Source organism: Phalacrocorax aristotelis, chromosome 3 (assembly GCF_949628215.1).
Source record: "Phalacrocorax aristotelis chromosome 3, bGulAri2.1, whole genome shotgun sequence".
Lineage (NCBI taxonomy): Eukaryota > Metazoa > Chordata > Aves > Suliformes > Phalacrocoracidae > Phalacrocorax > Phalacrocorax aristotelis.
In genome coordinates this window covers 114,447,310-114,473,020 of record NC_134278.1, presented here as the reverse complement: position 1 = coordinate 114,473,020, position 25,711 = coordinate 114,447,310, and the positions used below count along the sequence as shown (strand labels likewise).

The window sequence follows — 25,711 nt, the reverse complement described above, 5'->3', positions numbered from 1 at the left end:
AATTTCCATTCTACAGTCATTCACTTTGCTACCTATGTGGAGTATGTGACTGTACGGCTTTTTGAACACCTTTATTTCTCCAAAAGAGGTAGGACTGCTGTGACAATATGGAAAGTTCAGTACATTTCTGCAGTGAACTGTACTGCCCTCAACAATCAAGTATTTTTGATGCAAAATTTAGATTTTACCTGAAAATTTGCCTTGACCCCAACAGAACTATGCAAGTAAAACCTTTGTCACTTTAAAGTTTCTTACTGTTGGAAAGCATCAAGCTTCCTGCAGTGCAAGTTTGGCGTAATATATTATAGTGATTCTAGTTCTGTAGGAAATAGTTAGTTATTAAACTCTGTTCAATTATGGATTAAAACCAGAAGTACCTTAGTTAGAAATACTTCTCAAGTATGTTGAGTTGATTTGACAGTGAAGATATCCCATCATTTGTATAGGAACTTTCTAATTAATTCCTTTAGTGTTCCATACTTTTTCATGAATGAAAATTGTAACTAAGACTCATATATAACAAAAACACTCACCTAAGCTTTTTAAGACTTTTTTTTTTTAAAAAAAGTAAAAAAAAAGGTAAAGCTTAGGGTTTTTTTCTTAGAATTGTAAAGATTTTTTTACCCATAATTGTGGAAGGGGCCATATATCCTTAGTCTTTCACACTTGAGGATTTAGACAAAGGTAACCTAACCTAATGAAATGTATACAGGTTAGGATACTGCAGAATATGTTGAGGTGGCAGAATTCAACAGCAGAATCTGCTCTTTATAGCTGCAAAAAGAGTGAATGAAATTCCTTTATGTGGTGTGCATTCATTTTTTAGCTCCTCTAATATTCACAGTTTGTAACAAACTAGATTAATACTGGATGAAATTTTTTTCTTTTACAAGTAATAATTAAATGCTGTATTTTGTCACTCTTACCACTCTGAACTGCCTGCACTTACGGAAATCAATGGAACTGCTTTATGAAGAAGTAGTGTTTCAACATAAGAGTGTAAAATCTATCGCAAACCTCATTGTTATCTTATATATACACTCATGTATCTTTCATATGACTTAATAAATTAATATGGATTAACATTTATAGGTGCTATATAACTTTAGCGCAGGCTTTGGGAATGAACATGGGAGGAGCTCCAGCAGGACCAGCTGGAACTGGTAAAACAGAAACGACGAAAGACATGGGAAAGGCTCTGGGAAAATATGTAGTAGTCTTTAACTGCTCTGATCAAATGGACTTCAGAGGTTTGGGTAGGATTTTCAAAGGTAAGACTTCTTCATGTAGGATAGAAGAAACCCCCACAGGTCATTTAGCAGGTGCAGTTAGAACAGGTTGCTCAGGACCTTATTCATGTTGGGCTTTAGGTATCTGCAGGGATGGACGTCCCACAAAACCTCTGTGCCCCTGTTCAAGTGTTTGACCATCCTCATGGTACCATATTTTTATACTTCCATTGATTTGGAATTTCCCACGTTGAAACCTGTGTCCATTGTCTTTTCTTCTTCCGCTGCACCTCTGAGAAGAGCCTGGCTCCAATTTCTCAGTGCCTCCTGTTAGCTCGTTATGAACAGCAATAGGCTTTCCCCTTAGCTTGCTCTTCAGGCTCAACAAATCATATTCTCTCAGTCTCTCCCTCTGTGTCACGTCCTCCAGCCACTGACCATTATGGCAGCCATCTGCTGGACTTATGCAAATATATCAATGTCTCTCCTCTACTGGTAAGCCCCAAACTGGATACAGTGCTCCAGCTGCTATCTCAAGTGCAAAGTACAGGCAAACAATGATTTTCCTCAGTCTGCTTGCTATACTCTTGCCCAATATGCAGCTGGCTTCCTTTGCTACAAGGGCATAGTTCTGATTCATGCTCCATTAGTTGTTAAGCAGGACACCAGGTCATTTTCTGCAAAACTGCTTTGCAGGTGGTCAGCACCAAGCCCGTACTGCTGCATGGAGTTCTGTTCCAGATAAAGGAACAAGAACCACATGGGCTTCTGTCAGCTCATATTTTAAAGTTATTGTATTATATGTAATAGTATGTATTGAGAAGCAAGGTGAAACTTTTTTTTTTTTTGCAAGCAAATGATTGTGGCATAAAAGTGCCTAAAGCTGAGGGTTTATAAACATATTGTCCCTTTGAAAGTCAAGCTATTCAAATTTTTAAAAAATCCTTGAGTATGTGACAGAATCCCTTTAAAGTGATTTAGTCTTAACTGCGTAATAATAGTATACACTGCATGCATTGGATAAGTTTTTCACTGTTAAATATCTATCTTTCAGTGTACATGAAAGAAACCTACCGCCTACTGGTACTTCAATATCATTTGGAAAAAATGCTGCTAAAAATTTTCTCATAAATAGCTGCTACAGGAACAAATATTCTCTTAGCTGCTACTAAATACATGTTACTTTTCCAAACTGAAATTAGGCACCTGTAAAGTTAATGCTTTATGAAAATGTTATTGTTATTAATATTGTGCTACTAGATTTATCTTTCCATTTTCTTTCTCTGTCTTCCTTTCTTTCCTAGACAAGCTCACACAGAGCATTGTCCACTCTTTGCATGTTGTTAATATCCTGTACCTTTACATGAAAAACTTGTAGTTTAGTGTGGACTTAAAATGGTAATGCTTATCCATGGTGATCTATGCTCTAAGATCAGTATTTTCTGTCTTGTGAGATTCAGAGTTTTATTTAAACTCCTAGTTAGTGCAAAAATAATTTCGATTTTTAATTTTAACCTTTCTGATTTATAAGAGGCAAGTTAAAAGTAATTTAAAAGCATTGTGAAGGCTGGAAGACCCAAATGAGAATAAAATACTTGAGGTGTTTTTTGTTGTAACACCTAGGGCATTTTGTTTTCAGATTAATAATACAATTTTTGCAAATTGAATTGCTGCTTTACAATAAATGGCTACATTCACAGAAGGATCTGGAAGAAAGATCTGCCAAATGCCCTAAGATATCAAAAGGCTTTTTTCTGATTTTGATTCACTTTTAAGCATTTTGTATAAATGAAATATTAATTCGGATTGATATGGAAATAGTCAGGTGGATTGGAGGAAGATAGGCCTTGGCCACAAGGCAATAAACCCCCCTGATCTTATTTAATTATTTGAAGGAAAAGTCATCTAGTTAAGATATTTCAAATATGCATGAAGAACAATAGATAATACATTTTTCTGTCCCTGTTTTAGGTCTTGCACAGTCTGGATCTTGGGGATGTTTTGACGAATTCAACCGAATTGAGTTGCCTGTTTTGTCAGTAGCAGCACAGCAAATCTATATTATTTTAACAGCAAGAAAGGAAAGAAAAAAGCAGTTCATTTTTTCTGATGGAGACTGTGTAGATTTAAATCCAGAGTTTGGGATTTTCCTAACAATGGTAAATGTAGTAATAATTCCAGAGAAGTGACAAATTATGCCATATACAAGTTAATTAAATGGCAAGGTGAAAATAACTGATTTTATTAATTGACACTTGCTATGGAATTAGACTAAACTGCTGAAACATATAAATAATCTGATTGTCATGACTTGCATGCTTTCAGTTTTATTTTAAGATTATTGAAAAGGTTTATAATTACATCCCTTCATTACTGTATTGCAATTCATTGTGTAGATTAAGAGTTTGGTCAAACTTCTAGAATTCTCTGTGCTCACTGAGAGGACCCTTAGCTTGAAATGCTTTAATAGTATTAGTGAGAAAGATACTGTAGGAAAAAAAAAAGAACACTCACTTAAAGCATGAGATATAGGAAAGACATTTTTCAAAGTCGTATGTCTCATGTAATGGTATTTTACATGTGTATATATGAAAAGAATTCTTCAAGCTGATTTACAGAAGACAAGTATGATGATTCTGGAATAAACCACTCTCCTTGTACTGTGGTGACAACAGGTCTTTTGAAAACCTGTGCTAAAAATTATCAGATCCTTTCATTTGTTGGTACAGGATGCGTCTAAACTGCTAAATACTATGCTGGATGTAAACTTTTGGCCTTCTGTGGTAAATGGGCCCCTTCTGCTCTGTATGTCTATCCTGGAATGAGCGCAGGTGTTACCACAGAGCTGTGGTTCTTGTATCATGAAGTTTTTGAGTGGTATCTGAGATACATTGTTGCCTTTCTTATAATGACTACTTGTGAAAAAGACTTGCAGTGTATATAGGTTGAAGTCAGGTCCCACAGCTGAATGGATAATCTGTGCAAAAAAGGTATGCAAGGCAGTACATATAATTTTACACCAGTTACCAACCATTACCCAAGGGAGAAACAGACTCCTTGATTTAGAATATTAACATTCCAAGTATGTTGTCTTGTTGCCATAGGGTTTCTGAGACTTCATAGCACTAATTCCTGTAATCTCATGTTTCCTAATGCCAAGGCAGATGACAATCCAAGGTGACTTTATGGGAAATTAAAATCTTCACCTGCTTGTTTGAGTGCAGGATAATAACTGAGGAGGTCATAAGTATCTTTTGACTGCTTCTAATTTCTTAAGTGTCAGAGTTATTCCTCATATTGGCAGCAAGTTTCCAAAAATCTTCTATTAGTAAAACTTTCTTGGTTATTAAAATATTCTGTCATATGATTTTGTTGTAAAGTTTTCATGTTTTCATTTTGTTGACTGTGTTGTTTTTACTGTGTCATTAAAAAAATCTTCTCTGTGTATTCCTGAGCCATTATTAAAACCAGTTCTGTCACTAAAGAGAATTACAGTTTCTTATATGATTATTACTTCAGTGTCTAGATTTCACGCACAAACTATTAAATGTTCAGTGAGATTCTGTACTTTAAGGCTAGCCTTTTAGACACAAGAAATAGGAAAGGACATCCTCATATTTCTTCACTGTAGACTGCTTATTGTTATTATTATTTTGGTTCTTGCTAGACACTGAATTTTTCATGTGTTAAAAAACCCCTACCTCTTCTGCAAAATGGTAATGATGACTTTATTTACATTGAAAATACACTAGAAGAAATCAACCAAGTAGATTGTATTCCATGAAATTTTAAAATTACAATTGCTGACTTGTTACAATAAAGAAATTCAGTTACTACCCCGGCAATTATGCATAGGTTATTAAATTTGTAGTTATGGTTGAAGTTTTTTTTCTTCACATATTAACCATTAGTAGACAAGAGTTCTAACCCTGAACAGATCTAGGTATTTATGTATAAATTTACTCTTACTGAACAGTAAAAAGGATGATATTTTGACTATTGTTAATAATAATGCAGTATGTTTTCTTATATAGAATCCTGGATATGCTGGACGTCAAGAACTACCAGAAAATCTCAAAATTCAGTTTAGAACTGTTGCAATGATGGTTCCAGATAGACAGGTACAATTACTGATGGAACTGAAAGAAAAAATGTATTTTACTTGGCTTACCTATCCTCAGAAAAACTAATGGAATTTATTAAAAAATTGTATTTCAGATAATTATAAGAGTTAAGCTAGCAAGTTACGGATTTATTGATAATGTGGTCTTGTCTCAGAAATTCTTTGTTCTTTATAAACTTTGCGAGGAGCAGCTCACTAAGCAGGTAGCATTTCGTATCCCCTTCCTCTTTGTCTTCATATTTACACAATACAATCCCTTAGGTTTTGGTTTGTGCAGATTGGTTTTGAAGCACCACTTTTATGCTTTTTACAAAATATTGAAGTAGTTTAAATACAGTTCAAAGAAATATCTCTACAAACTTTTTTTTACAAATAACTGTGTTAATTCATGTTTATGTAGTCACATACACACATTTGTTTAATTGTTAAAGAATGATAGTTTGAAGTTGCAAGTGCATGAGGTTCTGTGCCTGAACATGGCAGCCCGGTAATAATTAACCTGGTCGTGTAATTTCTCCGTAAGAATTATCTAGGGCTACAGGAAGTAACTGGAAATTGGAAACCACAGGAGGAACCTCCCAAGTTTTATTTAATCTGCTTTGTTCGGAGGTCTTGGCTTTAAGCTGCCTTGGTTGGAAAGACCCAGTCTGGAGTGGAACTATTTTTTTTTTTTTTGAACCCTGCTATAGGGATCTACAAAATAATTGCTATATGGCATTATAAATGGTGAAGTCAATTACATTTATATTAGAAAAGAAAAACCTTATAACCTCCCCTCCTGAAAATAGCCTAATTATCCTTCATTTATTTTAACGGAATAATTCCTAAACAACAGGAGCAATTCCCATTGTAGGTACCTTTTCCATGCAACTATACTATACAATATGCAAGTACGCTTTGATATACTGATGAAATAAAGCTAGAGAACTTGTTACTCATGCATAAGCCTTTTTCTACTCTCTAGGTCCACTATGACTTTGGTCTGAGGAATATCCTTTCTGTATTGAGGACTCTCGGATCTCAGAAAAGGGCTAGGCCAAACGAAAGCGAATTAAGTATTGTTATGAGAGGGCTAAGAGATATGAATCTTTCTAAGCTGGTAAGAATCTAATTTAATATTTTAGCACCATGTATAGGCAAATCTACTGGATATTTCATGGGGTTTTGTAGAAGATTAGAAAAACCTCAAACATCTTTAAAAATTGAAACATGATAATCATCATGTTATCATTAAAGAGCAATGAGAGTTTATTTACTTGGAAACAGTGCTCAGGGTGCAAGGGCTCAAATAGGTTAATAGTGGCTTAGCTGTAGGTATGACATTTAATCTACTGACTTGTGTTCAGACTGACTACTGTACCATAAGTAAACTTGAGTAATTTTAGTATCAACTAAATTAGACTTTTAAAGTTTTATTTCCAGAGAGTATGTTTTTTCCAATATATGCTGCAAGTGTTTTACAAATCAATTTTACAAATAGATTCCAGTGTCTACTCAGTGGGATATTTCTTTCAATTTTCAATTTATTTCTCACATGACATATGGGTGACATTTTCAAAATGCTATTTTTGTAGGGAGCTGTCCTGTTGTCTGGCTGTGTATATGAACATAAGCACATGTATTTAGAAAATATATTCTTACTGTTCCTTCTTTTAAAATAGAGATTTATTTTGATTTGGGAACATTCTTTGGATAACCATGCATTAAGCACGTAACTTTTTTTGTTTCAGGTAGACGAAGATGAGCCTTTGTTTCTCAGTCTTATCAATGGTCTCTTTCTGGGGTTACAGTTGGACAGTAGTACCTATGCTGAGCTTCAGGCTGCAGTAGCTAATCAGGTTGAAGAGGCAGGATTGATTAACCATCCTCCATGGAATCTTAAGCTTGTTCAGGTAAAACATTTTTTCCAAAATATTTGTAACACACACGAGTCAGAACACAACATGTTAGTAGCTAAACCACTGCCTCACTCAAGCACCTGTGCTTCTAATATGGGAAAAACTGAAGGTTCTATGTACATCACACTAAGGAAGACCAATCCAAGGGACTTATATTTTTATTTCTTTAAAATATTCAGAAGAAGAAAGAAATACCTTAAAGCATGCTATTAACCCAGCCTTTCCCAGATATGGTAGTGCATCTAAGTTATCTGAATGAAGCAATAAGGCACCTATGTGGGTTTCTGAACATGAGTTTCTTAGACTAGAGTAGGAACAATAGGGCAAAAGGAGGACTGGGAGGCATTTTGATGGCCAAAGCAGTATCTAAAGACTGAGAAGAAACATAGCCAGGGCACAACTCCTGCTAAGGAGGAGGAGAGAGCTGAAAGACATTTATAAGGGCAAAGAAAAAATATAAGAGGTATGTATTGCTGACTTTAATATGTTTCTGTAATGAAGAGTCTTCATGATGAGTTTGAGCAGACGTAGTAAACAAAGGTTTTTCTCACATAAGTTTTGAGAACCTATACACTGGTTGGGTAATCACCCAGCTTATCTGTATTGAGTTGAAAAAGTTAAAGAATAAGGATGTGTAGAGTGTGTCTTAGCATATGCTATGACAAGCTTATAGAAACCTATAACAAGGTTAAGCATGCACGTGAACGTGCATGTAGGTACTATAAAATGAAAGAACCAAAAATAGTGTCAGTAACAAGAATGGTACTGTCATACAAAGGGAATTGTTTCTCTCAAGGGCACTCATGATTGAAATTTTAAAGCTATAATTAGATTTAGAGACTTTCTGGACTACAGAGGATATGAACAAGCCCAGCTACTGTCAATTTGTATTTGTAGTGCTCAAAGCTAGCATCCCTCTGAAGTGCATTAGCCACCTGAATACTATGGAAAGGCCCCACCTAAGTGGAATATGTATCCCTCTGTTACCTGCCTGCAAGAGTTTTAGTAAAAATGAGTAAGAAAATACAATCAGAATGAGAGACTGTGTAGGAAAAAAATTGTTGCAAACATGCAATGCAGGTCAAAGATAACAAGAAGGGCTTCTTTAAATACATCAGCAGCAAAAGGAAGACTGGGGATACAGTGGGCCCACTGCTGAACAAGGAAGGAGCCCTGGTAACGCAGGATGCAGAGAAGATGGAGTTACTGAATGCCTTCTTTGCCTCAGTCTTTACTGCTAAGGCTGGCCCTGAGGTATCTCAGCCCCCAGAAGACAGAGAAAAAGTCTGGAGAAAGGAAGACTTAGCATTGGTTGAGAAGGATTGGGTCAGAGATCACCTAGGCAAACTGGATCCTCGCAAATCCATGGGCCCTGATGTGATGCACCAGCAAGTGCTGAGGGAGCTGGGTGATGTTCTTGCTGAGCCACTCTCCATCATCTTTGAAAGATTGTGGCGGACAGGAGAGGCGCCTGAAGACTGGAGGACAGCAAATGTCACTCCAATCTTCATAACGGGCAAGAAAGACAACCTGGGAAACTACAGGCCAGTCAGCCTCACCTCCATCCCTGGAAAGGTGATGGAGCAGTTCATCTTGGAGGTCATCTCCAGGCATGTAGAGGACAAGAAGGTTATCAGAAATAGTCAATATGGATTCACCAACGGAAGGTCATGCTTGACCAACCTGATAGCCTTCTATGATGGAAGAATAAATGCTAGAAGCATTTATTTGTAATTTTGCTGATTGCCAAGACGAGAGTATAGCTACAATGACACTTAAGAACATTTTACCTATGGAAATAGGTTTGCATCTTTTTGAAATACAACCTCAGAATAGACTTTCTGAAACTACAGGCCTGTTCATTGGCTGCACTGTCTTAAATTAGAAACTACATCACTGGCTCTTACAAACAAAGTGTCTTAAAAGAAACTAGATGTAGACCAAGAAAGGCACTCCGACCTTTGTTCTTATTACCAGATTTCTGAAAATTTCCAAACTTATGTAGCTTAAAAAACAAAACTGCCATGTGATTTGTTGAATGAGAGCAAAAGATAGAACGCATTATTCCACAAAATGCGACATTCTAGCTTATGTTACTTCACAGCAACTGAAATACCACGTCTCTGTCATCAAACCAGAAGTGTATTTATGGCTCCGCTCAGACTCCACCTAACGTACAGAAGGTTTTGCTCCGCATTCTGCAGGCTGGATCTATATTGTCCTTTACACAGCTTCACATTGATGATCAGCAGAATTTTTGCAAGGAAGAAAACACTTTTGACCATCCTGCTTAAAGTCATGTTCACTGTTTTATTCATGACAAAATATTTCTGGTTGCCAAACTGATCATAGGAAGATTGCTTGTGCCTTAACATATTCCGTCTTCCACTGGGAATAAGAAGTTTGAAATTGTCATGTTCATGGTGGACTTCCCCTTAGTTCAGATATGTGGTGCTTGTAGAGTTTCCTTCTGGACTGATACAAGCTTTTATTCAGCTTGCAGAGGAAGCAGCTATATATGCTTCTCCTTACAAGGTTCTGTCATCAAGGAGGACTACCACTTTTTTTGTTCCTTTCAGTTGCTCCAAAAGGAAATACTTGTGAAGGCAGACCTGCCACTTCCATAGCAAGACTAAAGCTAATATTAAAAGAAAAATAGAAAATTCAATAAAGAACTGTCCTGAACCTAAACTTATCCGCAATCCTGTAGGAAGTGTGAACCCTATGTTTCTTTCACATACTCATGTATTTTAGCACTGTAGTGATTAGCCATTCTTCTGCTGCATTGATGTTTTGCTACTATCCATTTTTCATTTTAAATAATACAGAAAATTCTTTTTAAAATCTGGTAAAATTATTTTCAGTTGCTTTGAAAAGTTTAGGCAAGATTCAGTTCTGTAAACTGTTTTATAGTAAACTTGCTTGATGCTTAGGTTAGGATATGAAGGTATGTACTATTCCACAAAACACTAAAAATCAGCAAACGTATGCTGACTTCAGTTCTGGGCTATAATTTGTATGTTGAATACATTTATAATCACTGGCTGTCAAATGTATTAAATGCAAGGAAAAATCTTCCAAAAGCATATATTTCCTAAAATATTTTGATTTTTTTTAAAATAGTTGTACGAAACCTCTCTAGTACGTCATGGGTTGATGATGCTTGGACCCAGTGGATCTGGAAAAACAATGGTCATAACTATATTAATGAGAGCACTGACAGAATGTGGCCAACCTCATAGAGAAATGCGTATGAACCCCAAAGCTATTACTGCTCCTCAAATGTTTGGAAAACTAGATGCTGCAACTAATGATTGGACAGATGGAATTTTTTCTACACTGTGGAGGAAAACACTGAAAGCTAAAAAGGGTATGTAAATACTTTATGTGTGGTATCATAAAAATACCTTTTGAATGATATGTTGAAAAAAACATCCTGAATTTGCAAATGTGATTAAGTTCCTTCTTGAGAGAAACTATAGAGAATGTAGATGATGTAACAGTTCACTTCTCAAGAAAGGGCAACAGTGTAAAAATTTATTATTTCTGTAGTAAATCTTTATTTTAAAATTGTTTATTTCCTTACCACTTCAGTTTTACAGTGCATATGTGTTATTTGGAAGCTGGTAAATTGTAATTTGGATTTACTGGTATTGATTGCACTAGCTTTAAAATAATGGGGGTTTAATGTGGTTTTTCATATGTTGATTACCCATATTTATATTTCAGTATTTGGGGATTGGAATACTGAAATTCCTTTTCATAGTGATTCATTTGTAGCTGAAAAAATAAAAATATTTGTATTAAAGAAAGGGAATTCTTCTAGGGAGCCTTCCTAGAAGGAGGTTAGTTTGAAACAAAAGTTGAATTTTCTATATTGGAAATGACCATATTTTCTCTACTGGAAACTTTCTATATTCAAATCAAAGCCATAATTTTAAAATTTGATTGCCAGGCTTTAGGCATTTTCATCTATATTTATTTTTCAAAATAAAAGAAAAAAATAGATTTTCAGAATTGATGAGTGATGATAGTTTTCATTAACTTAAATGGGATCTGTGAATATTCAAAGCCTGTTGTTTAGTTTCCCAAAGAACCCTTATTTTAGCAACAAATGGTAACTCCCCATCCCCCCAGTGCTGCTCAGGGACAGGGGCAGGGGGAGGAGAGAGGAGTGAGAGTACATTGGGAAGGAAGAAGTTGAGTCTGGAGAAAGAAAAGGGGGTAGGGAGAAAGTGTTTTGGTTTTTTGTCTTTGTTTCTCATCATCCAAGTCTATGTTAATTGGCAGTAAATTAATTTTCCCCAAGTCGAGTCTGTTTTGCCTGTGACAGTAGTTGGTTCAGTGATCTCCCTGTCTTTACCTCAACACACAAGCATTTTCACTTTACTTTCTCCTTCTGTCCTGTTGAATGAGAGAGTGGCGCACTTTCTGTCTGACTTCCAGCCCAGGTAATCTCACTACAGATGTTCAACGTTATAAAGATATACTTGTGCCCTCATTTGCTACTAATTGTTTCTAAAATAGTTCCTTAACAAAGTGTGCAGTTTATACAGTAATGAGCATCCGTGGAGATGGCAGAAATTACAAATAAAATATATTTGTATACATTATTTAAGCTCTAGACCATCTTCTGTAAACTTATTTTCTTGCTCTTTCAGCATGATGATATGAACTATATATCTCTTGATTATTTTTCCAGGTGAAAACGTGTTTCTGATCTTAGATGGTCCTGTAGATGCAATCTGGATTGAGAATCTAAATTCAGTTTTGGATGATAACAAGACCCTCACTCTAGCAAATGGAGATCGAATTCCTATGTCTCCTACATGTAAACTGTTATTTGAGGTCCACAACATTGAGAATGCCTCTCCAGCTACAGTTTCTCGAATGGGTATGGTCTATATCAGTTCTTCTGCCCTCAGCTGGAGACCAATATTGCAAGTAAGATTATCATTGATGGCTACTCCTAACTTTACCTTGTTATACATTTTATACAGAAAAATATTGTGCTGTTTTTCAGGCATGGCTGAAAAAACGTTCTTCTCAAGAAGCTGAAGTTTTACAAAGCTTGTACGATAGAATCTTTGAACCAGCTTATACATACATGAAACTAAACCTTAATCCAAAAATGGAGCTTCTGGAATGTAACTACATTATGCAGGTAAAGCAGATACTGCGTAAGTGTGTATGAATTGACTGATTGTTGTAAGAAATAGGAAAGAGAACATTTCATAGCAGTAAAATTTAATTTGAAAAGATTGTTTCCTAACAAAGAAAACCTCAAACTCAATGTTTGTTTCTTAGGCAATATAAGAGGAACTGTTAGAGATGTGCAGAAGAAAACTTTACTTCTCTTTATTGCTTCATAGGTAGGCTAGTCTTCTGTTGACTGCAATTTGCAGGCTTCAGTAGGTTTTCAGAATCATATGTGGTCTCATGCCAGTTCTTTTAATACCAAACAAATGGTGGTAAGGGTCAGTCTACCCCTACTGGCAGTGTCAACAGAGAGAGAGAATTCTAATTACCTTTTTCTCTCCAGATGTAATAGCTGTGATTCTGTCAGTCAGATCTTCCAAAGCCAAGGTAGTAATTTTTGCCTGTCCCTTCCTGTCAGTTGGAATTTTACCTTGAGAGGAGTCCAAACTTTAGAGGTGATTTATTAATAATAAAATTATGTGTTTGGCAGATTTTGCAAGACTGTCAGTCCTAAACTGCATGTCTCCAGTTCATTTGTTTATGAGTCTGTTGTCATCTGCAGATTCTAAGTCTCCAGACTTCCCATTTGTCTGTGTAATCTCAATTTTATATTGACGTAACAAATTCAGCAGTGCCTTTGGATAAGAGGGTAATCTTTTGGGTAACACTTCAATTTAATATTAAACTAGTCATTTTGCACCCAGTGTCTCTTTACTGTTTGTCAGGGATTTAGCTTCAGATTTTCAACAGTTTGAAGTATTTTGCTGAAAATTAATGGCCACAGTAAATGCTTGGAAGATTAACTGTGCAGTATCAAATGGAATTAGGATATCTATAGAATTGAAGTCCACAGGTAGAAACTATGTAACTTGCCAATTAATGATGGTAAACAAGATGGACATGCTATGCACAAAATTTTGAGAGAGATAATATTTTTTCTTCTACATTTGTTATCTGTGAAACCTCTGATTCAATTTACGTTGTCTTCTTGGAAGACTTTTCCTGGGACTGGAAGTTTCTATGTTATTTTTGATTAGGGCTTGTCAGGAAGTGTGAGCAAGTCAGTGTTCTACTCATACTGCTTGGTCAGGGAAATATTTCCCTGATTTAACCTGTATTGACTACTTCTTCCTGCGAGTGAAAATCTCTAGTAAGATTGTGTCACCAGTGTGACAGAGTGAAATAACCCTTAGTGGTTATTTCACCGTGCTGGGGTTTATCTAAGGACCAGTGAGATCAGAGCTTTTACCCTACTTTATCATTTCACAGATTCACTTCCTCACTTGCTTCCCCCCTCCAATGTTACATTCACTTAGTCTTGATTTCTCTTCCCAGCAAGGATTTCACTCATGGCGTGGGAAGGTAGGGCAAAAAAGTTGTGTTGGTGTGCTGTGCTGTGCAGCTGCTTGCAGCTACCAGGACTGGACATTACTTGACAAGGTTTCTTGGCATCATCAGGTGTTTGTCTACATGCATATCTCTGGTCTCCAGGATCTTCCCCCATTTCTAGGATCTTTCCTCTAACCAGGATCTTCACCTCCTTCTTTCTGGGCCCCTTTTTTCCAAGATCATTTCTTTTGGGGACCCTTCTTTTCCTCACCACCTCTCCTTTCCAACACCTTACAATTCCAGTTTTGCCATAAATAGTCTCTGTGCAGAAGCCCTGTACCTTACCAGCCTCATGACTGGTGGTCCTGTCTTATGTCTCTTTATTAATTGTGGGATTCAGGACGTGCTGCTTTTGTTTAGGTCAGGCGCTCTGAAAAATTTACAACTATCTCAAACCAGTTGCACCTAGGAGATAGTAGGCTTGTACTTGAGTTCTAAAGTTCAGTTTTGGATGTTCACCCACACATGCACATGGACCAAATTATCTGCCATTTGTTAGCATTCACAGTTTATGCTGTTTTTTAATGTACAACAGTTTCATAATTATTTTGCATAAGAAGTTATCTCACCTTTGCTTTCCTCCTTGTAATTTCCACTGACTTTCTAACTGCATATATTCTAGTATTGTTCCTGGATGATTTGTTTCTGCTGCTTTTACTTACATGTTTTTCTTTTTGCTGTTTACCATCCTCTGGCCCACCTCGTTAGGTGGACAAATACAATTTGTTTTAGAAGATTCAGCACAGTTTTTGTTTAGGGTTATCCTGCCTTGCAAGCCTATTGGAAAAGTCAATAAACTTGTAGCTAAAGGAGATCTGATTGATACGGTCTGCATGAAGGAACAATGGTGTTCAACAAAGTTCTTTACCAGGGATTTACATGGAAGCTAAGCAGTCATAGCAGAAGATAGGAGGTTCATTTCTAGATAAATAACTGATCAGAAGATAGGAAACATGTGATTGGAGTATCAGTCCTTAGGAAGGACAGAGGCTACCACTGATCCTGAGGCACCTTTGCTGGGACCAGTGCTGTTCAAAATGTTCATAAACAGTCGGGAAAAGTTTTAGAAGTTTACTGATGATACTAAATTATTCAGGGTAGTAAGGACAAAACAGCTAACCATGACGAACTGTAGACAGACTTTATGAGACTGAATAAGTAGGCAATAAAATGGCAAATGACATTCAGTGAAGATAAGTACGAAGGGAGAAAACAAACTGTTCAATGCCATGAATAGCAGACCTATGGAACATTTTGCCAAAGGGCGTTAGAGATGATGAAAGTTTATGTAGGTTCAAGACCAGTCTTGATATTTTCAGGGTGGAAAAATCCACAGAGGATTACTAAACCCAGAAAAAAATGTATTTGGTTCAGAAAGCCCCAAGCTGAAGGAGAGAATACCAGCAGGAAATACCACCCCCAGTTACCACCACAAGCCAAGAGGGTTTTTTCTTTGTTTTTACTCTTCTCTAAGTGTCTGCTTTTGGCCATTATTGCAGATGAGATGCTGGGCAAGCTGAAGTTTTCATGTGATTTGCTGCAACCATTTGTGTGTTCTTATAAGTCAGTTTAATTTTTTCTGTTTTCTTTCTCTAAAAACTTGTTATACAATATTACTGTGACCCAGAGCATCATGGGGAATTTTGAACTCAAGCTTGTATTTGAGGGAACAAAAAGATTTTGTTCAGATAAACGGGGACACAGCCTGCCCTGGAAATAATTAGATAAAACAATTGTCTTCCAAGGAAGAGAAGTGACATTGTTTTAACGTTATGAAGTGTAATCAATACTGATTAATAATTTTTTTTAAAACTGCATTTTAAAGTAATCAAAAGTATTCTAACTATTAAGGTCCTTTAGGCTGCATTAAAACTATGTAGTGCTGCATTTCTTCCCACTTTAAGTATGAGATCCGAGGCAGCATAAAGAATGCTAATTCCAAGAGCTGATTGAAAATCAGCTTCACAGTTAAAAAGACATATTTTGAAACAACGTGCTTGATGCTGCCTTGTATAGAATGGGAATATGAGTGATGTGGTCTAAGGAAGTCGATCATCTGGCTTCATGACCAGCATCACAGAACTATAGATAGCAAGATTTCTGGAATCTGGAATCTAGTTCCTTAGAAACAGAGTGAAACATTCATAAAATAGGATATTTGAATCTATTTTTAACACAAAATAGAAGTTAACATGATAGATGCATTAATGGACCATAATTAAGATAAATACATTAGCCAGATGCTGAAAATTCTTCTGTGCTTCAAGAGGAAAGAAATGGCCAGGCCCCTACTCCATTTGGAGTTCTGAATATCCCACTGAACAGTATAAAACTGCTTAAAAAACTGTTCTGTTACTGTAGCTCTTAAATGACATTTATTATATAGGCATAATTTAAAAGGATAGTTGATGGTCAAATTACTTAAGTAATTTTGTAAATTTTATCCAGTTTTATATAGATGTCTTTAATCTATTTTATTGGGTTTGTAGTTCTGAATTTTATGTTATTCTTTGGTACCTCTATTGCTTTTCAAATTATGATTTAAAGTTCAAATAGGTATAAATAATGCATGTGCATATATTTCTAAAAATAAAAAGTAGTTAAAGTAATATTTTCTTAATGCCTGATATTTTTAAATATTTTCAGTCTATTAATCTTCTGGAGGGTTTGATTCCATCGAAGGAAGAAGGTGGTTTATCAACTATATTTCATCTGCATAAATTGTTCTGCTTTACAATAATGTGGAGTTTAGGTGCTCTTCTGGAGTTGGACAGTAGAGATAAACTTGAAGCCTTCATTAGAGCTCATGACAACAAATTAGACTTACCAGAAATCTCCCCTGGCACCGGTCAAACGATGTATGAGTTTTATGTTACTGATCAAGGTAAGGAAAAGCACTAACATTCTTTTTTATACTGGCATTTTAAAACTAAGCATAGCTTCTTTGAAATTTAAAATTACTCCTTTAGTCCTTATTATACAGTCATATGAGCAGAGATTTTTGACGGCAATATAGCAGTAACACACATTCTGTACGCAGCACCTCTGTGGAGGTGAGAAGTCAGAAAAAAGGGATAGAGTGCTCCTTGGTCACATTTTCTTATTTCTTTAGTTTTTAATGTCATTCTTACAGATTTCTATTAACTTAACCAGCCTACAATTTTTAGTTAACTTATGCTTAGGGTGGTTTAGTCTAAATTAATGTTAATATTACATTTAATTTCAGCACAGCTAGTATTTTTTGTTAAAATATACATGTCTGATAATCAATAATAAATCCTACAGTTGATAAAACTGTAAGAATAGTATCATATTTTGAATATTATGAATATTGATATTTTGAATAGTGTGATATTTTCCACAGGGAATTTATAGTTTAAAAACACACTCACAACCAATTTAACAAAGAACTTGCTGTTTTTTCAGAGTATATTCTCACACGAATACGTCTATTTCTCTTGTACCCAAATTCAGATTATTTTTTTTTGCCAGCAATGTTGATCTAGTATACCCATACACAATCTGTATTCTCACATTCTGTAATTTTTCACCAGCAGTGTAAGAATGAGTTTCTAGGTAAACATTCTCTTGGGTTTCTTATTTAGATAGCTATATATAAATTTAAGAAATATAGGTGTATTTTTAGTAGGATTGTTAACTAATTAGAGGTCATGATTAAATATGTCCTTTTTTAGATGCATTTTAGCTAGAGTTGAGAAAATTTATCCCTTTTTATACTTTGATGTTATGGGTGAAGTACTACAAGGATTATTTTGGCCTTTGGACTAATAAAAAAGTGAACGCGATCAAAATATTGTGAGAGATTTTCCTCTTTTTTTTTGTCATTTCAGGTGACTGGGAACACTGGAGTAAAAGAGTTCAGGAATATGTTTATCCAACAGATAATGTTCCAGACTACGCGTCTATTCTGGTTCCAAACGTTGACAACACCAGAACTCAGTTTTTGATCAACACAATTGCAAAACAACAGAAAGTAAGTACAGGATTACTTATTTATGTATATGCCTGCTATATGAAGTAAATAGAAACGTTCTTATAAAGTAACTGGGAGTTGCAATTATTCTTCGTATTCTCTGTCTTTAGTCATTTTTTTCCAGGTGCATCATTATTTACATATTGCTCTATTTTTATTTTCTTAACACGGATCCTCTGTACTTATTTCTGTGCATGGACAAAATGTTGAATAAATATTTTATGAAATAATTTTTTTTATAAAATAATATTTTATCATAAAAGTTTAACTTCAACAACCTATCATTTTTTTCAAATAAAGACATAAAACCTTGGTTTTAGACTTTACACCATATTCATTCTTTTGATCTGTGCTTGCTTGAATAGGGAAGCAAGAAAAATAAATTTCACAAGGCAGTTCACTAAAACCCTGAAATTCCTAGCCTTTACTCTATTTTTTTGTCTCTCATTAGGAAAGCTGTAGTTAAGAGCAGTAGCCACAACTATAGAAAAGGAGAGAAAACTCCTCACACAGCTTTAACCAATGGGACCAATCTGGTATCATGGCTTTTGACTCAGGCCACATTAAACAATAGTTATTAAAACATATATAGGCCTATTTCCAAACAAAGAAAAATCTGAAAAAATACATATTTTGCTTTAGTACAATGCTTTTAATAACCCTAGTAACTTCTTGTGGAAATCTGTGTCAGCTTGTGAAATAGAAGTCAGTGTACTCCCTTCTTAGCAGCTGGAACCAGTATCAGAAATACCACAAGTGCATGAGCCATTACTGGAACCTGTTTTTTTATGTAAATTTCTGGGATTTGAACAGAAAACCTGTTGATTGGTTTTGTTGAAACTGTTCCAGAGACCATCACGTGGCTGTGCCTTTGATGTATCTAACACAAATTATGAATACATGCAAAATCTTTACCTTTGGAAACAAATAATTAATCTTTGTACGTTAATGCCCTGGGAGATGTTGATTACATTTCCAGGTACCTTCTTTTGGCCATCATTGCAACAGAAGTAACAAACATTGAAATCTTCCAAAAAGAGTCTCTGAAACCTGACATTTCCCACAGTTCAGTGTTTTTGTGGTGTACAGTTTATACCTTCCTCTCTCTGTCTGAGAAGTTTCAGCATTCAGTGTGCAATGGGACTTGTCTATGCTTCTCTGTTGAGCAGAATGTTCCCCTCCATGGAAGCTGTCAGCTTGCTTTGTTTTCAAGCATATGTTAAATTTGGTAAGGTTTGAGTTAATTACATACTGAACTGTGGTAGACAAGTATCTTTTTTTTTTTCCCCTGGATCAGATCACAGCAGCATGAACTTTCTTTCCAGCTACACCTGAATTATATGTACTGGCTGAAACCAAAGCGGTGTTTTACAGGTCTGACTTGTTGGTTCTGTGAGTTTGTTACCATCATCTGTGCTATTGTGGTTAATTGATCATTCGGATGTTCAAAAACAGGTGAAGAATGAGACCATGTGGTATCATTGTGGCTCACTGTTGGAGAGCATTAATTTACAACAGGAACAAGTCAGTCAGGAGTACTTGAGCATTTCAGATCTCCTGTAGGAATCTCCTGCATGATCAACTTCACATAATCCCTTTTGCAAACTGATTAAATTCCTTTCATGGAGTAGATATAATAATGAAGATAATACCATCTTTCAAAAACATAAGTAGGATGAAAATCTGAGCTGGAGAAAACCATGGAGGATTCTTACATGTCTGATAAAAGAGCAGGGTTCTTCTCATCTCATGAAAGTGAGCTAGATATGGGAAATTTCTATAAAAGGTTTAAGAAAAAGGAAAGAATTATTAGTGCTTTGGTTCAGCAACTTTCTGATTTAGATTCAGATTTTACCAAGATCAGAAGGGAACCAGGAAAGACTCTTTTTTCTTTCCTGCCCCTTGCCCCACCAGGAAAATGATACTTAGTGTACAGATTAAGCAGAAAATAAGTTATATAATATTATATATATTAATATACAATACTAAGATAAAGCAGAAATAAAATAGTTGCTATCAAAATATCAGCTTGAAACCAGATGTTTCTGCACTTTTAATTTGAATAAGCCATCAGAGAGGAGTAAAAATGCTTTGAAAAATAAAAATGTATATAGCGAGGCATACAAGAAGATAGTATGAGTTGTAAGAGCCAAAAGTACCCTGGGAGATGCTTCTTAGATGCATCATCTAAGGTGAATTCTGTCTCCTTATCACTGTAGTGTTTACAACAGCAGAATTTATTCTCATCAAAAGGGAGTGTGTTTCCAATAATAAAATAATCAGTAAGAAGAAACAGATTTTAGGAGAAATTCTAATATTTCCTGACTGTTCTGTGAACATCCTTAGCCAAAATCTGTTTTGTTAAATCTTGATATCCTAAGTGATTTAAAGGCCCTGTGCAACAGCAATCTTATTGTTAGAAGTATTCCGAAAAAAAAACCCAAAACTGCATTCATTTCGTATTCCTCCATGGATGTTTAGAGAAAGAAGCAAGCATGTCCATGAGAGGCAGTTGACGAAATTCAGGACGAAAAGCACAGGTCAAGTTTGGTTCCAATTCTGGAAAACATACTGCTGTCCTGGACAGGCTGGAGAGCTGGGCTGAGGGGAACCTGATGAAATTCAACAAGAGCAAGTGCAAGGTCCTGCACCTGAGGAGGAACAACCCCATGCACCAGACAAGGTTGGGAGCTGAACTACTGGAAAGCTCTTTTGAGAAGGACCTGGGAGCGCTGGTGGACAACAAGTTGACCATGAGCCAGCAATGTGCCCTTGTGGCCCCAGTATCTGGGGCTGCATTAAAAGGAGTGTGCCCAGCAGATCGAGAGAGGTTATCCTCCCCCTCTACTCTGCCCTAGTGAGACCACATTTGGAGTACTGTGTTCAGTTCTGGGCTCCCCAGTTTAAGAAGGACAGGGAACTGCTTGAGCAAGTCCAGCAGAGAGGTACCAAGATGGTCAGGGGACTGGAGCATCTCCCTTATGAGGAAAGGCTGAGAGACTTGGGTTTGTTCATCCTGGAGAAGAGAAGGCTGAGGGGAGATTTCATCAATACCTATAAATATCTAAAGGGAAGGTGTCAGGATGATGGCACTGGACTCTTCTCAGTGGTGCCCAGTGACAGGACAAGGGGCAATGGGCACAAGCTGGAACACAGGAATTTCCACTTAAATGTGAGAGAAAACTTCTTCACTGTGAGGGTGACAGAGCAGTGGAACAGGCTGCCCAGAGAGGCTGTGGAGTCTCCTTCTCTGGAAATATTCAAAACCTGCCTGGACACGTTCCTGTGCCCCTGCTCTGGGTGTCCCTGCTGAAGCAGGAGGTTTGAATGAGATGATCTCCAGAGGTCCCTTCCAACCCCTACCATTCTGTGATTCTGTGACACATGGAGTCTTTAAGGATCCAGAAGGCCTTTCTTGCTAAGTCAGTTTATGTCAGCGTAATTAGTCTGGGGAACCTGGTAGCAAACTTAAAAGTCCAATTTACAAGAAAAGAAGGAGTAGATAGGAACCAGTGTTCCTTAAAGAAAGGATGGTGTTCTCGTGAGGAAAGTTGAATAATTGCCTGCTTTGAAAACACATAATTTTCCTTTGTTGCTGTTAATTAGGAGTAGTTCTCAGCTCCTTTTGTGAGTGGAACATAAAACACATTTCAGAGTCTCGCTGTTAAATTCCTTCCTCTCCTACCAGTTTCACTGGCCTGTATAACAGGTGGCATGAGCAGTACAATACTCACTGCAAATCAATTTTATGTGTCTCCTCACACATTCAGTTTAGAGAAAAAGATTGGATCAGGTATTTTAGACAATATATGGAAATACAAAAGGAGCTACAAAAGGACTACATTTCCAGAGGTGGAAAGCAACAGTCTTCTACACATCTTATTGTTTCCTACCTTAACTGACAGTTAGCACAAAGCCATAGGTATTTCTGGGTCAGCTAAGACTTCTGTACACAGTTCAGTATCTGTTATTCTTACTTGTAATTATTATGTTGTGACTCTACAGACCTTTAGAGTATCTCTTTTAGCTTGAGAGAGGGGATATAGCTAAATCTAATCTATACTAGTAAGAGGGAACTATCCTTCTATTAAAAGCATGTGTCACAAAGAATACCTATAGCAAAAGCAAATAGTAGAAATTTTATATTCAAATTAGATGTCAGAGACTACTTTCCATTATAAAGAAAGCCTTCTTACGGTCATCCACTACTACAGACTGCTGCAGTGAATGCGTTAGAAAGTGGAAGAAGTTAGGCAACTGGAAGAAAAACCTGTAGTACATTCTCGCTTCATCCTTTCTCTTTTGGCTCTGTCAATAACTTGTCTTAAAGAATCTGGGTGGGATGAAAAACACATACTGTGTCATCACGTATGGAGACACAGGAAGAACCTACCAGAATAATATATCATATCAGAAGTAGTCACAGACAGTATCCCTTTCTCTAAAATAGGTCTGTTACGCATATTTAATGATAAGTTTTGATACTACTTATGTGATTTAAATATCTGTTACAGGCAGTTTTGCTCACAGGAGAACAGGGGACTGCAAAGACTGTCATGATTAAGGCATATGTTAAGAAATATGACCCAGAAGAGCATTTGTCAAAATGTTTAAACTTTTCATCTGCCACAGAACCATTTATGTTTCAGGTAAAAATACAGATTTTTAAGCAATTCTTGCGTATCATTTCCTTGCTAAGTATTTAAAGTGTACTTAATTCTGATGATAAAAGAAGGGATTCAGAGGAAGAAGATCTTTTAGGCTTTATTTCTAAGTCACTTAAACACTTCAGAAAATTCCATAAAAGATAGCTTTTGCAGATCAGAATAAAATATAGTTACTGACATAGAGAGATATATATTCATGATCGCTGTGTGCTTTTTCATTATAGAATTCTAAGAATCCATTTTTTGCTGAAGACCTTTCCCTTTCATTTTAGATTAATGAAGATTTTTGCTTATACTTCTCCAGTTTTTTCCTTATTCTTTAATTTATGTAATTGGCTTCACTGCTGATAATGAAATAACGATTTCCAAGTTTGAAAACTTTCTAAACACGTCTCTGGTAGCCAGAGGTGTGTTGCAGGACATAGTCCTAAGGCTGGGGAGTTGCATAGGAATGAGTGTGATGAACAGGAGAATAGGGTTCCTGAATGACGAATTGGAGGTGAAACTACTAACAAAAAGAAGAAATCACTGGATAAGTGCTGTAGCAGAAAGCAATACATAACACAATTTTTTCACATTTTAAATATTGTTGCTTTAGATGCAAAACAAGAACTTTGTTTAATTTTTAGAGGACAATTGAGAGTTACGTGGACAAACGCATTGGAAGTACTTATGGACCACTTGGAGGCAGAAAAATGACTGTATTTATTGATGATATCAATATGCCATCTATCAATGAATGGGGAGATCAGGTAAAGTGTTTTTTAACAAAGGTGACTTATTCTTAGATTATTGCAATTTTTTTAATGTACATAGGAATCAGTGGACTTCCTCAGTATTTTAATTAACTGTTAATTATTGGAAATGTTTCTGATTATGGTACAGTAATGAAGAAAAAGAGAGAGAAAATTAGATTTACTGACAAGACATGTCAGATAACAGTGTCATATCTTACATTATCTCTACTTTATTGTATTTTTGTAAGACTAAATAAAAAGCATCACTGTACTAAAGTACCATATAATTATGTTCAAGATTGACGATCATTTGAGAGCACCAATAATTTTCTGCAAAACAGAACTGTGATACCTTGGATAAAGTAATAAAGGCTGTGTCCAAATCCAAGGGTAACAGATTGGCTTGCAAACACCATTAAAGATTTTTGCCTTTTGATCAGCCCATCTACAACTTGGGTATGTAACATTGATATGCCCATACAGACCCAAAATCAGGCACAAGTGACTCACAGTTCCTTCCCATAGTAGGTCTGAAGTATTTCCAGCCCAGCATGCTAGGTCTTCTGGAATGTCTCTTCCAACATAAAGACCAAGTATTCTTACCATTACTTTTTTCCAGTTTGCTCAGAGTAAATAACAAATTAGAAACTTGGGGTGTCTGTGCACTTTTGAATGCTCAGGTGCTCTGGTTTCTGTGAGGCTCACAGTTTGGGTTAAGGCAGCTCATAGCATTGAGCTGGTTTGTTAGCAGTGTGGGTAGTAGGTCTGATCATGAGAGTGGGCTTGGGCGCATATTTAAATGGCAGTATGGATATAAGTGGGTCTATGTAGACTAAATAGTTCTTCACTTCAGAAAGTTTTGGTTTTGTTTTTTTTTTTTCAAAAAGCAAGCCAAGCATGTGTTTTTAGTATCTCTGAAGTTGAACTGGCCTTCTACCTAAATGCTGATATATATCAGTTCTTTGGTTTGCATCATTTGCTCTCATTTAAAAGAACTTTACTTTTTTAAAAAAGTTGAAAATAGCCTTAAATAACCTACAACACTGAACTGCTTGACCATAGTCTAGAACATGGGTGGTTGTGTTTGAGGAAAAACCTTCACAATCCCAGGCAGTGTTCAGTAATAGGAAAGATCTCCATTATGGAAGAACCTCCACTAGGTCTTCCGTTACGGTCCCAAGACATTGTTGGAATATTTTAGTAGCATGATGGTTTGTGATTGGTGCCCTGCTGCATATCATGTGGCTTTGTTAGGGTATGTGACCACATAAGGCTTGCTGAATATCTTTGGAGTAGTTGCTATGGGGGCAAACCGTGGTGCCCCTTGGTCCATACAGGTGCTGTAGAGTGGGATGTGGAGTGAATAACCTTTTCAGAATGAACAGTTTCCTGTTTCAAAAAAGAATTAGTTGTTTTGCTTCAAAGGAGGCCAAAGGGAGAATGGAAAAACATAGTTTGAACATCTGCAGCTGAATGTCCAGAAGCAAAATATGGATCTTTTTCTTCCAGTTCTTTGCCTTAACTTTATTGAGTCAAAAAGAATGCAAGTACATTTTGTTGATACTATATGGTAGTACAGCTCTGAAAGAATTTTCCTGCAGTTTAAAATAACGTAAACCAAGATCTCCCATATGACTAAGGAAGATAGTTTAATCTGAGTTGAGATTCAAGTGAAAACCTCTCTCTAGGGATTAGTGGTAGAGTTACAAGAAGAAATTAAATTATCAGGGTATATTTTCTTTTTTTCTTGTTTGAATTTCTAATTTGTACAAGTTATATAAACTTACAGGTAACAAATGAAATTGTTCGTCAGATGATGGAAATGAAAGGAATGTACAGCTTGGATAAACCTGGAGACTTCACTACAATTGTGGATGTACAATTCATAGCAGCAATGATACATCCTGGAGGAGGCCGTAATGATATTCCCCAGCGTTTGAAAAGACAATTTTGTGTATTCAATTGTACATTGCCATCCAATGCATCCATAGACAAAATTTTTGGTAGTTCTTTCTCTTGTTTTAGTATAATTTTTTTTCATAATTTACTTAAAATGTATGGAAGTATGTTCTCTTTCCCACTTTCATCATGCAAATTCAGAGTACTTCCAGTGAAACAACTGAAGCCATATTACAGCAAAATTTGTGCCATGGAAGAGAAATTAGCCCCTTTAAATGCTTGTCTTTCTAATTTTGGACAAGCGAAATAATTAATGAGAAAGTAATGGCATTTCCTGCAAGAATATGAGCTCTCCTATCACTATGTAGGTTACCATTCTCCTATCGCTATGTAGGCTACCATTCTACCTCTGCACTGTCTGAAATGCCCTCTCTTGCTAAAGTTCTCAATTCTGTTAACTTTGTCAGTATGGTATATTGTTAAAAGCCAGCAGTTACTGCCAGTTGTTTCTACACCTGTTCAGCAAAGCCATGGGCAAGAAAAACAAAATTATTTTATCTGTAATTTAAGAGCAAG

At 36.2% G+C, this 25,711-nt stretch overlaps 1 protein-coding gene across 1 annotated transcript in view; it reads left to right on the top strand.

Moving 5' to 3' along the window:
• The window catches only part of DNAH8 (dynein axonemal heavy chain 8), a 138,688-nt gene that overhangs the window by 55,828 nt on the left and 57,149 nt on the right, over positions 1-25,711 (top strand). Inside the window, exons 40-53 of the mRNA XM_075089890.1 lie at positions 1,093-1,271; positions 3,201-3,388; positions 5,264-5,350; positions 5,448-5,555; positions 6,317-6,451; positions 7,083-7,244; positions 10,374-10,620; positions 11,953-12,194; positions 12,274-12,414; positions 16,485-16,722; positions 17,690-17,832; positions 22,347-22,481; positions 23,129-23,251; positions 25,026-25,239. Of these exons, the coding sequence (XP_074945991.1) occupies positions 1,093-1,271; positions 3,201-3,388; positions 5,264-5,350; positions 5,448-5,555; positions 6,317-6,451; positions 7,083-7,244; positions 10,374-10,620; positions 11,953-12,194; positions 12,274-12,414; positions 16,485-16,722; positions 17,690-17,832; positions 22,347-22,481; positions 23,129-23,251; positions 25,026-25,239 (2,342 nt within the window). The remainder of the gene's footprint in view (positions 1-1,092; positions 1,272-3,200; positions 3,389-5,263; positions 5,351-5,447; positions 5,556-6,316; positions 6,452-7,082; positions 7,245-10,373; positions 10,621-11,952; positions 12,195-12,273; positions 12,415-16,484; positions 16,723-17,689; positions 17,833-22,346; positions 22,482-23,128; positions 23,252-25,025; positions 25,240-25,711) is intronic.